The 18526-nt window shown below is 37.3% G+C and overlaps 1 protein-coding gene across 6 annotated transcripts in view; it reads left to right on the forward strand.

The window, feature by feature from the left end:
- Positions 1-18526, forward strand: part of Mta3 (metastasis associated 1 family member 3) — a 146722-nt gene that overhangs the window by 61610 nt on the left and 66586 nt on the right. For all 6 annotated transcript variants that reach the window (XM_074049574.1, XM_020155884.2, XM_020155885.2 and 3 more), the window contains 2 exons: positions 12739-12841; positions 15826-15925. In XM_074049574.1, the coding sequence (XP_073905675.1) occupies positions 12739-12841; positions 15826-15925 (203 nt within the window). The remainder of the gene's footprint in view (positions 1-12738; positions 12842-15825; positions 15926-18526) is intronic.

Genomic DNA, 18526 nt, shown 5'->3' on the forward strand with positions numbered 1-18526 from the left:
ATATTCTTTACATATGACAGGATGAAATAGGTCTATGAACAGTGATTGTTAGGGCTCCTCTCCTGCCCTCTTAACTACTTATTTGTAGGTTCATATTGAAAAATTGTTTTTGTTGCTTTGCTTTTTTATTTTTAAAAGTCATGATTATGTTCTCATTCATCTTCTGTTTGGTTACTTTTTTATTTATTGACAAGAACTCTTTGAATATTAAAGCCTCTTTATCTACAAATGTTGGAAGTTATTTCTTTTCCTTTTGTTATTTGGTTTAAAAAATTGAATAGTGATTTTAAATTTATTTTTTGCCACACAGAAGTTTAGAATTTTTTAGTCTTTTCCTTGAAGGCATTTGTGATTTCTATTAGGCATGAGACAGCCTCTCATTAGTCAGACATCTGTTTATTAAAACCTGTGCTCTCTTCCATAGAGTCTTCTTTATTTCTAGAAGCCAGAAGCTAAAAAGTTAAATGAGCAGATACTCAGGGTAGATTATGGTGGGTAAGTGGAGTGGTTACCCACTCCTGCCATGCTGTCAACTTCTGTGTTCTCATGAGCTGCAGCATCAGGAAGATGAGTTGATAATGGTGAAACTCAGTGAACAGATCACCATGTCTCTATTCAGTTATTTTGACCCTTGGATTTTTCTTGTTTGTTTTATTTTTTTTGAGACAGGGTCTCATCCTGTAACCCAGTCTGTCCTTGAACTTGCTGTATAGCTCAGGATAGCCTGGACCTCCTGGTCCTCCTGCCTCAGCCTCTTAAGTGCTGGGATTACAGGTGCATGCCACTGTTTCTGCCTTGGCAGTTGTTTTGAGTAGATTGTAGTTAGGCAGTTTATTGTAGGTTGAGAGATCATGTGTTGACCTACTGTGAAAGTCAACTTGTCTTCCAGAAATAATTTTATTTAGATGTTTATATTCCGTAATGCCTGATCTTAGACTTACAACAGTATACCTAAGTGAGTACTAAATTATTTCATTAAGGAACACATGGTGTTTAAATTCTATAAATAGTGTTGCAGTGAGTATCCTCAATTACAATAGGTAACATATAACTGGAAAATGTGTTCCTAGAAGTGAAATTGCTAAGTCACAGGGCACATGTGTTTCAAATTTTAAAGATACCAAATTGTTTTCCAAGTTGTCTTTTTTTTTTCTTCTTTAGGCGGTATTAGGGTTTGACCTCAGAGCTTCTTGCTTGGTGGACACTCTGCCTTTTGAGCCATGCCCCAGCCTAGCCGTGCTTTATTTTTCAGGTAGGGTCTCAAAATTTTTCCCAGGGCCAGGCTCAGACCTCGATTCTCCAACCTATGACCTTCCACCACAGCTTAGGTGACAAGCTCATGCCACCATGCCCAGATTTTTCCTGTTGAAATGGGGTTTCATAAACTTTTTTGTTCCAGATTGGTCTGGAATTTTGATCCTCCTGATCTCATCCTCTTACATAGCTTGGGGTGATAGGTGCCTGCCACGATGTCCAGCTTTTGGTTAATGAGGACTTGCTAGCTTTTTTCTTGAGCTGGTCTGGAACCTTGCCCCTCTCAGTCTCAGCTCCCAAGTCAGCCAGTGATGCCAGCTTTTTTTTTTTTGAGACAGGGTCTTACTGTGTAGCCCAGTCTGGCCTTGAACTCATGATCCTACTGCTTCGGCCTCTCAAGTGCTACATTTATAGGTATATACCACCATCTCCAAAGCTGTCATTTACATGTAGAAATTTCCCTTGTTTTAATGAACTTGTAATTTCTGTACAGTAAGCCTCAGCCCTTTTTGCATACAGTTGTGTGCGTTTTGACAGATGTGTGTCCTCTAGAGGATAGTTCAGCATGTCCACCCATGCACATTGTCCTACGTTCCCCAAGAAGCCTATCATTATGCTTCCCCCAACTATCATTTTGTTCATCTGCCCACACATTCACATGGTCTTTTATGCTGTTAGTAGTAGTATTTGACTTCTGTGATGTCTGAGCTACTGATCTTGTGCCCCTCTCTTGAGCACTGAGTATAGGCCTAGTAAAGTATATAGTTTACATATTTTTGCTTTCCATTGATGTAGATAAGTGCTGAACCAAATAATGAAGTTGGAATGTTTCAGATAATAGTGGGCAGGCCAAGTGTGATGGCTTACTTCTATAATTCCAGCTACTTGGTAGCTGTAGATTAGGAGGATCATGGTTTGAGGCCAGCCCATCTCTGTCAATAAGCTGGGCTCAGTGGTGTGTGCCTGTCATCCCAGCTGTGGTGGAATGGAGATTGGAGGATAGCAGTCTGAAACTGGCCCTGGGCAAAAATGTTAAGACCTTACCTGAAAAATAAAACAACAGAAAGGCTGGGCTGCCATTTAAGTAGAGCCTGCCTAGCAAGAGTAAAGCCCTGAGTTCAAACCTCAGTGCTGTCAAAAAAAATAAACAAATAACAGTAGGCCAAAAAAAAAAAAAAGCCATATCTCACAATTTCACAAGTTCCCATTTATTTGGAAAAAAAAAATTTTTTTTTTTGTCTTTTCTTTTTTGGTGCTGGGATTGAACCCAGGGCCTCGTGCAAGTGCTATAGCACTAAGCTACATCCCAGCTCTGGAAAACTATTTAAATATATTTACCCCTAAAAGCATAAAGGTTTGGAATATAATTTGAAAGCACATACACATAGCTTGGAATTATTAAAAATTATTTTAGGAAATGAAATAAGTCATAAAATACAGTAATATATTCCATAATCTTCAAAAAGGACTTGTGGTTCTTGAGGCTTTTTTTTTTAAGTAAGAGCAATGATTCTTAACAGTCTTTGAGTTGTGCCAACTATCTGACAAAGACATCCTTTATATTAGAAAATGTCTTACAGATCACTAACAAGTGGTAATTGGCTTTTTTGGAGGGAGATAGGAGTGGTAGTAGGGTGTGAACTCTGGGCCTTGCACTTGCTAGGCAAGCTCTCTACCACTTGAGGTAATTGACTTTTAAAATAAGGTGTCTTCTGGTAGACCTTTGAGTTAATGGTTTATTCAGGCAAGAGAATGCTTTCTTTAAGGACTGGAGGCATGGCTCAATGGGAGAGCACTTGCCTAGCAAGCATGAAGTCGTGAATTCAAACCCCAGTTTAGCCAGAATGCTTCTTTAAGCGAAATACTGCACAACACAACTATAAATAATTTAATAAATTCAGGTTGTTATGGGAAAATGAGGTGGCAATCACCTTTAAGCCTCCTGAGGCACTCTGGCAAAGTGGGGTTCAGGAGATCCCCGTCCCTCCACACATCAAACAAAAGTCCCCAGATAAACCACAAACTCACTCCCTTTGCTCCACTGTATTCTCTATGCGTTTTCCCATTTTATCATCACTTTGTCAATTTCTCCCACTCATATTTTGTTAGTATTCTTATTTGTTTGGGAGATGCTGACCATTTTATAACATCAAGTACTGTGTGGTTTGTTGGCATTTGTCTGTTGGTCCATACTCCTGTGCCTCACTGCTTACTTACAGAGGATTGGGAGTATGTGGAAATACCTGGCAAAGGCAGAATCCTGGCCTAGCCCCCTGCTATTGAATGTTTTCTTACTTACTGTCATATGCTTATTTTTTCAAATGAGCTTTATCATCAACTTGATTAACAACAAGAAAAAAAGGCCACTCCTCCCTATTTTTATTGTGTCTATAGCTCACTTTTAAGTTACTGTAAGGAGGACAGATATTTTGATGATGTTGAGGTGTCCTAACCAGAAACAACTTTCCCTTTCTTTAAATCTGAATATTGTGGGAGTGAGAATTTTTTTAGATACAGTTTTAGTCATTTAGATTTTTATGCATTTCTTGCTAAATTTATTTTTGAGTTTATAACTTGTTAGCTTTACTTGTGTGTGTTCATCTTTTACAAAGAAAAACACCACGCTCGAGCCGGGTGCCAGTGGTTTACGTCTGTAATTCTAGCTACTTGGGAGGCTGAGATTAGGAGGATTGATGTTTAAGGCCAGCCTGGGCAAATAGTTCAAGAGACCCCACAAGCAAGATGGACTGGAGGAGTGGCTCAAGTGGTAGCATGCAACCCTGAGTTCAAACCCCATTCCCACCAAAAAAAAAAAAAAAGAAAAAGAAAAACACCACATTAATAGATTTTAGAGATAAATGTGATTTTTTTTAAAATGTTAACTGAAGAAATTATTTTGGATTCTTATTATAACCTTAAGAAAATTAGTATATCCAAAATGTTTCTTTCTACTTATAATTAGGCAACCAACTAGATGCAAGGTTTAAAGAATTCCCTTCTTTTTCCTAATATATTTTTGGGGGCAGGGAGTAGACATATTAATAGATGTATACCAACAGTTAAACCACATCAGAAATTACAGACAATAAGCTTGGTGTGGTGCACACCTCTAATCCTGGCACTTGGGAGGCTAAGACGGGAGGATCCAGAGTTGGAGGCCAGCATGGGCTACCATAATGGGACCCTGTCACAAAAAGCCAAAAAACAACAACAAAAAACCCCTCAAAACAAAAACACTGCCATCACAGAAACATCCATATGTAGTTTCAGGGAAATTAAATAGTGGAAAACATCATATTTAAAAACATCTTTTAAGACTTGCTGCTGTTCCATGCTTACTAACCCTTTTGATACATTTTGGGTTTATTTTGACCTGTGGTCAGATTCCAATTTGCATTGGCATAGGGTGTAGAACTGGAATTAATGTCCTGAGTAGGTGGCAGCAGCAAATAGGTGCCAGAAGCACATAGGTGCCAGAATATATTACAGGTTTGCTTTCTCTGTGAACATGTCTTTTCTTTCTTTGAGGTATTGAACTAAGGGCCTTGTACTTGCTAGGCAAGTGCTCTGCCTCTTGAGCCATGGCCCCCATCCTTGTGAACATGTCTTGATGCATTCTAAAAGATTATTCTGGCATTTTCTTGCTAGTACTGGAGATTAAATCCAGGGCCTTGAGCTTCTAAAGCAAGTACTCTATCTCTTGAGCCTACCCTTTAATTTTGTTTTTAAGATAGGATTTTACTAACTTTGCCCAAGCTAGCCTCAAACTGGTGATTCTTCCACCTCCCCCTTGTAAGTAGCTGTGCCACTGCACTCCTGAAAATAAGTTTTTTGTGGTTTTGGAATTTTAAAATTCATTTACCGCTACCTACAGCCTAACTGTTGAGTTCTGGAGTGATGAGTATGTAGTTGCAAATGAAAGTAAAGGTTTCTTTGAAATTTTAAATCTTGCGTTGTTTGAATAAATCAGCTAGAGAATTTTTGGTAGAAAAATATGTGATGTGGGGAGATTTGCATTACTACTTAAATGTATTATAATATTAGAATTTTAAGAAAAATTATTTTACATAGTAAGTTTTTAATTATCATAGTATTATAGTAAAGTTTTAATGGTAATACATTATTAAACTAGAATTGACGCGTGATTTGGGTAAACCTGGTTAATGCATTTTAATTGCACAACCCTCTAATGTTCCTTTCTTCCTCTTTAGAAAGCCAGTGATGATGCACTGAGGCACATCATAGTATTGGGATTTGTGAAGAAAGTGATTTGGGGGAAAGGGAAGGGTAGTACTGGGATTTGAATTCGGGGCCCTTGCTAGAGATAGGCAGTCTGTCACTTGAGCCACACCCCTAGTCCTTTTTGCCTTAAATAAAGCTTTCTGCCCAGGACCAAGTCTGGACTGAGTTCTTCCTACCTACACTTCCTATGCAGTTGGGATTACAGGTGTGACCACCACACCTGGCTTGTTCGTTGAGATGGGGAGAATCTCACTGACTTTTTGCCTAGGCAGACTTGAACTATGTTTCTCCGACCTTTGCCCCCTGAGTATCTGGGCTTACAGATATGCACCACCATATCTGGGCTAAGGAAGCAATTTTTGGGGAACATTGATTAGAGTTCCTAGTCCCTGCCATCTACTCCTATCACTTCTTCCCTTGCTAACTCTGTTATTCCTAATTAAATAGCACTTGCTAATGACTGGGAATTTCAGAAAGTGTCTCTCTTTGATAAAGAATTTATTAGTGTATTTTTTATGATTTTTTTTTGTTGGCAGTACTGGGGTTTGAACTCAGGGCCTCACTCTTGCTACCACTTAAAGCATTCCTTCAGACCTGTTTTATGTTGGGTATTTTTGAGCTAGAGTCTTGTAAACTATTTGCCTGGGCTGGCTTCGAACCATGATCCTCCTGATATCTGCCTCCTGAGTAACTAGGATTACAAGTGTGAGCCACCAGCACCCAGCTTGTTAAATGTTTTAAAAACTGGAATTAGCTTGTCTATAGTCAGTATATAGGAAGATATTAGTAGAGTAGAAATTGTGTTGGCCAGCAGGAGGCTTTCCCCAGTAATGAGGGAAAAGCATGCTCATAGTTAAGGAGAGTTTGAGAAGAAAAGGTGAAAATTGTACAATGTGCCTTTGTCTAGTAGAAATAATAACTGATTTACTTTCTACTATATTAAAACCATATGGGGAAGCTTTGAGTTACAGACAAAGGAACTAGAAAGAAAGCTCCTCCAGTGTTTGAAAGGGGGAGAAAAAAAATCTGCAACCTAGATTCAATTTTTAATTTCATTGAAAGTCTGTGTCAGGACCTACACCTACATTCAGTGGAGAAAGCATAAGATCAGGAGTTAAGTTTAAGGAGATAAAGGGCCAGGTGACCTTTGTGCTTGGTACAAATGTCAGTGGAGATTTATCAGTGCCAGCATTTTTATTATGATTATTTATTTATTTACTTATTTACTTGCTTCCTTAACTCTGGTTAATACGTTTCCTGGATATTGAAAGTTCTGTCCTATTTTTCCATACCCTTATTATTTTCAACAGGCAATTTTACAGAATATAAATTTCTCAATAGTGTGGTGGGTGCTAAGCCTATAACAATTAAGTATATGCAGGTATTGATTGCAAACATATAGAACAGGGATTTTCAACCCCATGGCAGTTTTGTCCTCTGGGGAACATTAGTCAATGTGTAGATGATTTCAGTTTTCACAGCTGGTTAAGGGAGTGGATAGGTGAAATGCTGCTGTTACCTCTTGGGTAGAAGCCATCAATGAGCCATATATTCTATAATGCATAGGATGTATTTGGTCCATAGCGTCAGTAGTGTCACTTGGAGTGGGTTCTTGGGACATAGTAAGTGTTCCACAAGCATTAATTAACATTTGCATAATTATAACACTTAAAAATTTTAAATATATGTTAGTGTATGCTTTAGTCTATTTCTGTATTTTTGATCAACTCTTTTTAAAGAATGAAGTTGAGGATCAAACCCAGGACTTCATGAGTACTAGGCAAGTGCTCTACCACTGAGCTCTATCTCCAACCCCAACATTGTTGGGGTTTTTTGTTTGTTTTTGGTAGTATTGGGGTTTAAACTCAGGGCTTTGCACTTGTGAGGAAGGTTCTCTACCGTTTGAACCATGCCTCCATCCCTCTTTGCTCTGGTTATTTTGGAGATAGGGGCTCACTTTTTGCCCAGGAAGACCTGGACCACCATTCTCCTATTTTATGTTTCCCATTATAACTGAGGTGACAGGCCCATGCCATTGCCCCCAGTTATTGATTGAGATAGGGTTTTACTAACTTTTTGCCTGGGCTGGCCTGGAACCTCTATCCTCCTGATCTCAGCCTCCCACATAGTAATGATTACAGGTATGAGCCATCAGCACCCTACCCAACATTTTTTTTTATTACTGTTGCTTTGTATTACAATCCCATTCGGATCACTTAATCCTTTCCCTTGTTATTTGAATCACAATACTACTTGATTTGTAGAGATTATTAAAATCATTTAATTCTAAAACTAAGTTCTTACAAATTTAATCTACTGAGACACTTGTACAAAAGTAGTATCATTAAGATTTACTTCAATTTTTTTTCTCAAATCATCTTTTCTTTGAAAGTTTAATCATTTCTTTATATAAACACACCCACAGTTTTATGTCTTAGTGTTTTATATCTTTATTGTACCAGTGAGTGTGATTGTTTTTTTACATTATATTTTCTGTTTGGAATGTCACTGAGTTGTTTTTTTTTTTAATGATAGCATTCTAGTTACTTATTCCTTTGATCCATATCTTAGTACATTGGCTAGAATTCTCAGAACAATATTAAACGTGAGCAAAAATGGTGACAAATGATATCCTTTTTTTTAGCAGTCTGAAAAAAACTGAAACTAGATCCATGTTTATCACCAAATACCAATATTAACTCAAAATGGATCAAGGATATTAATATCAGACCAAAAACTCTAAAGTTGGTACAGGAAAGAGTAAGTAATACTCTGTAATTAATAGGTAGAGGCAAGAACTTTCTCAATGGAACCCCAGCAGCTCAGCAACTAAGAGATAGCATAGATAAATGGGACTTCATAAAACTAAAAAGCTTCTGCTCAACAAAAGAAATGGTCTCTAAACCGAAGAGACCACCCACAAAGTGGGAAAAAATATTTGCCAGCTACATATCAGACAAAGGACTGATAACCAGAATATATAGGGAACTTAAAAAACTAAATTCTCCCAAAATTAATGAACCAATAAAGAAATGGGCAAGTGAACTAAACAGAACTTTCTCAAAAGAAGAAATTCAAATGGCCAGAAAACACATGAAAAAATGCTCACCATCTCTAGCAATAAAGAAATGCAAATTAAAACCACACTAAGATTCCACCTCACCCCTGTTAGAATAGCCATCATCAGCAACACCACCACCAACAGGTGTTGGCGAGGATGCGGGGAAAAAGGAACCCTCTTACACTGTTGGTGGGAATGTAGACTAGTACAACCACTCTGGAAAAAAATTTGGAGGCTACTTAAAAAGCTAAACATTGATCTACCATTTGATCCAGCAATACCACTCTTGGGGATATACCCAAAAGACTGTGACACAGGTTACTTCAGAGGCACCTGCATACCCATGTTTATTGCGGCACTATTCACAATAGCCAAGTTATGGAAACAGCCAAGATGCCCCACCACTGACGAATGGATTAAGAAAATGTGGTATCTATACACAATGGAATTTTATGCAGCCATGAAGAAGAACGAAATGTTATCATTTGCTGGTAAATGGATGGAATTGGAGAACATCATTCTGAGTGAGGTTAGCCTGGCCCAAAAGACCAAAAATCGTATGTTCTCCCTCATATGTGGACATTAGATCAAGGGCAAACACAACAATGGGATTAGACTATGAGCACATGATAAAAGTGAGAGCACACAAGGGAGGGGTGAGGATAGGTAAGACACCTAAAAAATTAGCTAGCATTTGTTGCCCTTAACACAGAGAAACTAAAGCAGATACTTTAAAGCAACTGAGGCCAATAGGAGAAGGGGACCAGGAACTAGAGAAAAGGTTAGATCAAGAAGCATTAATTTAGAATGTAACACACATGCACAGGAAATCAATGCTAGTCAACTCCCTGTATTTGCTATCTCAACTAGCAAAAACCCTTGGTCCTTCCTATTATTGCTTATACTCTCTCTTCAACAAAATTAGAGATAAGGGCAAAATAGTTTCTGCCAGGTAGTGAGGGGTAAGGGGGGGGGTAAGGGAGGGAGGGGGAGGAAGGGAGGGGACAGGGGAAGGGGGCAGAAATGACCCAAACATTGTATGCACATATGAGTAAAATAAAAACTAAAAAAAACCAAACAAACCTGAGCAAAAATAGTGACAAATGGTATCCTTGTGTATTTCTGAATTCAATATAAGATAAAAATGTATTACTGTGACAACCAGTACAATGAAAATAAATTTTATTGGGACAAAGAATATTTCAGTTATTCAGGAAAAAAACCTCTTTGACAACAGTGATACAGCATTTATTTATTTATTTATTTATTTATTTATTTATTTATTTATTTATATTCTGTACTGGGGTTTGAACTCAAGGTTTTATGGTTACTAGATAGTTGCTTCATCACTTGAGTCGTGCCCCTAGCCCTTTTCACTTTGAATATTTTTGAGATAGGGACTCATTCTTATGCCCAGGCCAGCCTGGACTGCAATCCTTCTATTTATGCTTCCTGCATATCTGGATTGACATCCACACACCACCACGCCTGGCTTATTGATTAGATGGTGTCTTGCTAATTTGTTATCTGGGCTGCCTCAAATCGAAGTTCTCCTGATCTCTGCCTCCCAATTAGGTAGGATTATAGGCCTGAGCTACCATGTCTGGCCTCTTAGTTCTTCATAGTATGTGAATACTATTTGTTGCATGTAAGGGATATACTGAAGAAATATTTTGTCAGTATTTTCTAGAAATCTTAAAATATGGCTGGAGAGTTAGGACTGACATTTGAATCATTTCAAATCATTTCTGGATCTGCATTTCTTTAAAGTTAAGCAAAAATAGGAAGCAATATACAATCACCTATTTAGTTGGGAAATGAATTTGTGGCGATTTCAGTGGTTAGGGAGATGTTCATGGACTGGACTATTTGACAATGTGAAGCCCAAGCAGATTAGGATTGCCCTTATTAGCATAAATGGAGGAGATAGCAAGATTATTTCAGTAACTGGAATGAACATGACCACAGAATGGAATTCATACCACCGTTACAGGTCCACTCCAAAGACTGCTGGTATCTTAGCTGAAGCTTAGTTCTACAGACTCTGTATAGTCCCTCCCCTATGAAGAGGTGATCAAGCTGTGATAAGAATATGATCATTTGGTGAATCCAAGATGAGAATCTCCATTTAGTCTACAGTGACTGCTTTGATACAGAGCATTACTGTATTCACTCTTTTGTGGTTTCTGCTGTTTTTGTTCTCTGGCATTGTCGATAGTTTTGGCCTTAGTCTGAGTGCAGTGCACACAGGAATGTTTTGTTATTGTGTACAGTGAATTAATTTAGAATTCTTATGCTGAATTCTGTTTCTGCTATATGCTGTAAAATCCAAGAGTGGAATTGAAATTTATCAAATTAAATAAAATTTGAATCGTAAAAATCAGTTTTACCCTTACATTTTGCAGAAATAACAGAAGTGGCTTAGTATTAAAGAGCCCTATTTCATCTGTATTATTTCAGCAAGCACATTTATTTTTGCCATTGTTGTCTTTTCTACATTACTGTATTACGTAAAGGAAAATGTAGTTTTTACGATGCAGGGAAGTGTAATCATGTCATTCTCTATCCTGAAGTTTCATACAGTTTGCAACTTAAAATTTTTTTTAACTGGTCTTAAAAATGTGCCTCATGTTGAATGCCTTGACTTAGCATGCTAAGAGTTGTAAACAAAAGCTATGAATAATGAAATCCTTTTAAATTTTTAGATCTCTTTGACCAAGAATAGCTCTGCTCTGCTGCACTGTTTCATGGAGAGTGGCAGTGGCCTCTAGTTAGCTGCCTCTGAATCCAACCCAAACTGATGGCAGTGGGCTGACTTAGGAGACTATAGGCCAAGCAGCACCTCATTCTATCCTCTGTCATCTCATTGATGTCCACTTGCTCCTATACTGACAGTCCCACAGTCAAAGTTTGTCTGTTACCAGGGAATTTTTGGCTTCAGAGTATGATGTTAGTCAGTGTAAGGCATGCCACCTGATACTACAAACACAGTGATCAAAACCAGAGCAAAGCCAAAACCAGTTCCTATCACCAAAAAGCTCCCAGCCTGGTAAAATCCATAGCTATAAAGCTAAATTCCTGTTGACTCCCAAGTCTGTTTTTCAATACTATACTTTGTCCTAGTATTGAATCCTACCCAATAGTTTATTCCCTTGAGAGATATTCTAAACAAAGCATACTGCACCATAGAGAGTTTTTCCCTTGGCTCTCACTTCCTGTTGGTGGTCCTTCTTTGTTAATGCCAGCACTGTTCATATAGCTTACAAGACTCAAAACCTATTCTGTACATCCCTTGTGTCACTGACCACTGACATCCCCAAATTGTCTGTTTGCTCTTTTTCGCCATTCTGGTTACTATTTTTCAGCCCCTCATTACTTGCAGGTGGAATTCTTAGAGGTGTATAATACTATCTTTCTGACTTCATTGGCTATCTCTACAGAGCAAATCATATACCATTAGTGTGAAATTTGATATTTGGTTCTAGTCTTATCACTCCCTTGTTCAAAAAGCAGAGGCTTCTTATTGCCTTCTAGATAAAATCTATTCAGAAAATCTACTCAGAATCTTCAGTATTATGTTCACAACCCCCTTATCTTAGGTATCTCTTTTCATTCCCCTTAATGTCTTCCAGACAAAATGAGCTATTTTTCTCTCTACCACATTTTAAAAACCCATCACTTTGTTCACGTTCTCTTGTTTTTAAAAGTCTTCTTCCCCTGCCAGTGCATTCATACCCTTCAGTTCTTAGCAGAAACACTACCTCCCTCATGACATTGTTTCCTAGCTAGCCTGAAATGATTAACCTTTGCATTCTTACAGCTATATTTGTACATCTCTATGACATCTGTTTCTTTGTTTCGTTCATAGTTGAAGTGTCTTGTATGGAGTGGTTTCTATTTCATTGCTGTATACATTAGAATTGGGCTTAGTGCCTCATGCATCCAGGTACTCAGAAAATGCAGGCTAATGCTGATGCCATGTCATTGGTTTGTTATATTATCATCATTGTTCACTTTACAAGTTTTTGTATGTACATCTGCTCTCCGTAAGAATGTATCAAGACAATGAGCATTTACCTTACTTTTGAATATTTCTAATGCTGTCATGACCATAGTCATCAACTGTTTGGCACAGTGTGCTTTGTGAGTAACAAGACTCCATTTCATCTGTTTTTGGGCAGGAGACTCAGATGAAAGAGAACAGTCAAAATTGGAGGTCAAAGTTTGGGATCCCAATAGCCCACTTACAGATCGACAGATTGACCAGTTTTTAGTTGTAGCTCGGTGAGTATGGCATTGTTGAGTCAAAAAATATTTTTTCTATTCATAAAAGAATTTAAAGATACATGTATTTTCCTTTTTTTTTTGTATTCTACTTGTTTTTCATTGATTGTAGTATTATTTTCCTAGTTATGTAAGAAAGCTTACTATGTGTCATTGCCTCTTAATAATATGATTTATTATCATTAATTTCTGTTTTAAATGAGAACAGATTTATTAATTTTTACTGATTAAGAAAACAAACATATAAGAAATTCAACACCCATATCCCAGATCTTTAATAAAGCAATTTTTTCCCTTTACTCTGGACATGGCTTTACTGTAGACTAGATTATTCAGATATCAGTAGAAGCATGCCATGTGGCTTCCTTGAATAGCATCTGTGCATGAGTAGTAAGGCCCATTAGAGTTTTCAGTCTCACTGGCTTGCTTCTTCCCCTGGCTCTTCTTTTTCTGGCAAATGATGCTCATGGGGAATATTGCCACAAAGCAGAAAGTAAATCAGATTATCATAACATTGCAGTGGTGGATAAGGTACATACAGAATGATCATTTATGAGTATTTAGTGTGATCATTTATTAAAAAAACCTATGCAATGTGCAAAAATGTTTTCTTCCATTAATGGATATTTATTGTACATTAGTGGATATAAGTATACATGGTTGATCTGGGAATATCTATAGGGGACTTTAACCAAATTTATAATACTTATTTCCTTAAAGGAGTAAGATATGGCTAAATATTAGAATCAAACCTGGCAGTGGGTGCAAGGGTCTTCATTATAATAGTTTCTGATTTTCTGTTGAGCTTTTTCATAAACCAAAAGAAAAAAAAACAGTCTTTGCTTATCCATAGGCAGCACTATTCATAGAGACAATTACCACCGAAAAGTCACATGAAATGGTGGCCTGGCATTTGGAGTCCAGAGCCTATTCGCCTAACCATTAAGTGATTTGGATTAAAGATTTTGATGTAGATTTTTGGAGAGCAGCCACTTGGGAATATAGGAAAGAATCACTGATGGAATCCCTGGCCTAAAAGCTCCAGAAAGGCTTTCTGTATTGTGGATTGTTGAGACATTGCAGTTTTCAGATATGATTTGCATTCTGTATTTCCCCTTTTTCTGATTGCTCTGGGCTTTATTTCTTTTTCTTTGAAGTTCAAGTGAGTCATTGCACGTAGAATATTTAAAAAATTTTTTGTTTAAAAAAATAATCTTCTAAATACATATTAAGGCCAAAATTTAAAATGCCAAGAATCAGTGAAGATGTGAAACAACCAGCACTCTCATACCCAGCCAGTGGGAATATAAACCAGTACAGCTGCTTTAGAAAACTGCTGTCATCTAACATATATCCCTTAAGTTTCACTGCTAAAATTGCACTCAAAAGAAATCATACAACTGTGTGCTAGAAGATATGTGTACAAATGGCATTAATGTCACTGTTCATAGTAACCTAAAACTGGAAACACATGTAATGTTGATCAACAATAAAGTAGAGGTGGGGGTGAGAATCAAAAGAATGCTCCATAGAAAGGAAAATGAATGAGTATAGCTCCAACTGGCAACTTTGATGACTCTACAAACAATTAAATGAAGGAAGTTGGGCATAAAAAGAAAGTGTCCATCTGGGAAAGGTAGCCAACACCTGTAATCTCAGCACTCAGGAGGCTGAGGCAGTAGGATCACAAGTTTGAAAGACAGCTCCTGAGCCACAGAGTAAGTTCCAGGCCAGCCTGGGCTACATAGTGAGACCCAGTATCAAAACAACAAAAAAGTGTCCATATTGTGTGATCAAAACTAATCCAGGATGGTGGTTTCTTTTGGGGAGTGTGGGAGTAGGAATTGGGAAGTAGCATGGCAAGGATTGCATCACCTTTTTTTTTTTTTTAACCTGGATGTTGTTTAGAACCTAGATACATTCATACATTATGGGAGCTTATTTTGCTTATCTGTCATATTTTAATTAAAAATGTTTTAAAAAAATCTCTTCCTCAGCTAATGTTAAAATGTAGGCAATAAGCAGTGCGCCTCGTCTTCATTTCATGTTGCGTGTCTTTGAGGTTAAGGTTCTTTACATATAGAAAGGCTCTCTAAATCAGAAATGAAAATCAGCACTGAAGAATTTTTTTTTCTTTTAATGGGATTTAATAGAAATCAATTATATATTGAGTCCTCTTGGAAGGGGTTTGTACAACTAGTAATATCTCATTTTAAGGAAAAAATGTTACTGAGATTTCACAATCTGAGCTAAAAGAGTAATCAAAACTTGTTTTGCAGCAATAGTCAAACCCTGCAGCTGGTTTACTTTCCATTTTTGAGCAAATTTGAATACCAAATTATTTTCTCCATGGCATTTTATAATAGAACTTACCTTTCCTTCTTTTATGTTCACACAGACTAATTTTCTTGATTGAATTGTAATTACCTATATATTGTGAATTGGCTTGTCAGTTGGAAGCTAGTATTCCCTTATCCATAATGCTCAGAACCAGAAATGTTTAAGGATTTTGATTTTTCTTTTGAATTCTGGAATGTGCATATACATAATGAGGTATCTTAGGGATAGGTCCCAAATCATTTTGTTTCACATTACATATTATACACAGAAACTGAAGATAATTTTAGGTAAAAATTTTTTAAAATAATTTTGTTCATGAAACAAAGTTTTATGGCATAGAATTTTCCACGTGTGTCATGTCAGCACCCAAAGTTTCAGGTTTTAGAACATTTTAAGATTTTCAGATTAGTATTGTTCTAGTAGGGTTAGTAAGTGACTCAATAGAACACCTGTCTAGCAAGTGTGAGGCCTTAAATTCAAATCCTAATTCTGCAAAAAAAAAAAAGAGAGAAAATACTTTTCATTTGATAATTTAATTCTCAAACATCCAATGACTTGTTTTGCCTTTCATTTATAATTTTTTATTTTAAGACATAAAAATAAAAAAGACTTCATTTTTCCTTTTGTGTGCTTGGTTTATTCAGTGCTGTGGGGACGTTTGCCCGAGCCCTTGATTGCAGCAGTTCTGTGAGGCAGCCTAGCTTGCATATGAGCGCAGCTGCAGCTTCCCGAGACATCACCTTGGTAAGTTGTTCAACTATTACACCAGTATAGCAGTGTTGTATTTGTGAGAGCTTTCTGTCTTACTCCTGTTGTCTACCGGATTGATTTGAGTTGGTTACTTGGTAAACTGGATTCCTGAGTCACCTCTTTTGTTGGTGAGCTGAGTAAGAATGTTTCATGGAGTGAGTATAAAGTGGTAGAGATAAAAATATTTGAGGAGCACAATTCACCATTTTTAAAAAAGTTTAAGCCAGTCAAATTTAGCAGTAGAGGGTTATAGTCCAACTTTAGTGACACTAGTTCTGATAACCTACTACCATCGGACCAGGTCAATTCACTGTTTTGACATAACCTGTTTTCATTCTGTTTTTTTTTTTATCCCCCCAGGACTGGGGTTTGAGCTCAGGGTAGCGCATTTGCTAGGCAAGCACTTTACCCCTTGAGTCACATTTCTGGCCTTTTTTGCTTTAAGTTACTTTTTCAGATCAGAGTCTTGTGTTTTTGCCTGGGAAGCCTGAATGCAATGTTCTACCTGTGGGCTCCTGCATAGTTGTGATGACAGGCACATGTCACCATACCCAGCTTTCTGTTTGAGATGGGGTCTCACTAACTTTTTGTCTTTGAACCTCAATCCTCCCAATCTCTGTTTCCTGAATAGCTGAGATTTGAAACCTAAACCACTGTGCCTGGCCCCCTGTTTTGGCTCTCATGCTTATTTTTTGTGTTCCACCTACATACTTAAATAACTGTGGATTGTATAAAATGTTTTACACTTTTTTATATGCAAGTGATCATCTCTTCAGACTATTGTAATAGGGCTTATTCTGTTGCCATGTATCAGTGTTTAATTTATCAATACTTAAAATTTTTGCTTATTAGAGATTCTGTTTTCTTATTACATTATGGTATTGTCTTATGTTGTTTTTTTGGCTGTACTGGAGTTTGAATTCAGGGCCTCAAGCTTGCTAGGCAGGTGCTCTACCACTTGAGCCTCTCCACCAGCCTATGGCTATTGTCTTTTAAATCTATTATGTTTTTTCTCTTGGTGATCAGTTGAAGTTTCCCTTATTCAGTTAGTTATCCCACTAATGCTAGCTATGGCTGGACATTAGACCGAGCACTTGCTTCATTCTCTGCACTGTAGGTTTTCTGTCAGTTGAATAACTGGTTTCAGAGACATGGTTCAGATCTGTTTTTGTCTTTGCTCCACAAAATTACCTTTCATATCCATTCTGTGCTTCTTTTTTCATTAGAATGGCTTGGATTTAAATACCAGTATTGTTATCTTTTCTTTGATATGATAGTATCAGAGAAGATGTGTGTCTATTTTTTTGTTTGTTTGTTTGTTTGTTTTGTCTGTCTATAACATCTAAATATCTTGACTTCTTGTTTGAACTGTTCTAGGTTAAGCTTTACTTAAACTGTTTAGATTCTGGGTGTTTCTAAAAATAATGACTGGGCATGGTTAAAAATTGATTATTAAACTGTTGATAATGAGTTTAGTAGACTGCTTACGACAAAGTACTTATAAAAGGTTGTTTTGTTCCATTAAATGAAATAGAGTCATCATTTGGAGCGTCAAAAATCTTACTTTTTTTTTTCAGTGCTTATGTTCCTATGCTGATGACTTTAGCACCTTTCTTTGACAGGCGGCTAGACTCCAGCTCTGAAGGCCTTCTGCAGTAAATGCAGAGGGCACAGCTGTGGCACTACTGGAACCCTGGTGGCCTTTTATAGAGGATTTTCCTTGTGACTTTTTCTGGAAGAGATGCAGTGGGCTTTTAATATTCCTAATCCTACATTTGTTTATTCAAGACACCTTAAGCCTCTTGACATGTCACCAATAATATTTTGGGAGCAGGAAATTTGCACATCACTTGTTCTAACTTCTCATTTTGAGGTCTGTTATGAATACAGCTGAGTTGTGCATTTCAAATACTGCTGATGTTAAACACTTAAGATTTATAATTATTTAAAACATTAAAGACATGAAGGCTGCAAAGATTTCACCCTTGTTTCATTAAAATATAAAGTTCATTTTAGATGATACGCAAAGGAAGAAAAGTCAATTTATAATACCCACATTGATAGCACTCCCCCACCTCCAACTCTGGGGGATCAAAATTCAAAGAAAGGGAATCCTGAAGTAGTTAGCAAGAATGCCTTGTTTAATGACAGAAATAGATCCTGAGAAATGTGGTGTTAGGCCATTTTGTCATTGTGCAAAAATCATATCGTGTGCCTGTACAAACTAAGATGGCTGTATTATCATGGGGCAATATAATCTTAAGGGACCATACTCATATGTGGCATGTATATGATGTGCCATTGAATGAAACATCACAGCGCAGTGCCTGACTGGAATTGGTGCCTATTCCTCCTTGTTTGTGGTATTGGCTAGCATAAGACCTGTCCCTCAGGGCCTGAGGAGCAGAGTGTCAGTGACCTGCTGCTGCAGCAAAGCCTCAGGTCAGAGAAAAGGTACTGGCTTTTTTCTTTTCTACCTGGACTCTGAGGACTATCATTTTGGCAGCAGAATCAAAGAAAAAGGTTTTTAGTTGTTTGGAGCCTTATAAACCTAGGATAGAGCTATTTTATAGACAGTGAGCCCAAGGCACAGAA

The sequence above is a fragment of the Castor canadensis genome, chromosome 12 (genome assembly GCF_047511655.1).
Source record: "Castor canadensis chromosome 12, mCasCan1.hap1v2, whole genome shotgun sequence".
In the NCBI taxonomy this organism is placed as follows: Eukaryota; Metazoa; Chordata; class Mammalia; order Rodentia; family Castoridae; genus Castor; species Castor canadensis.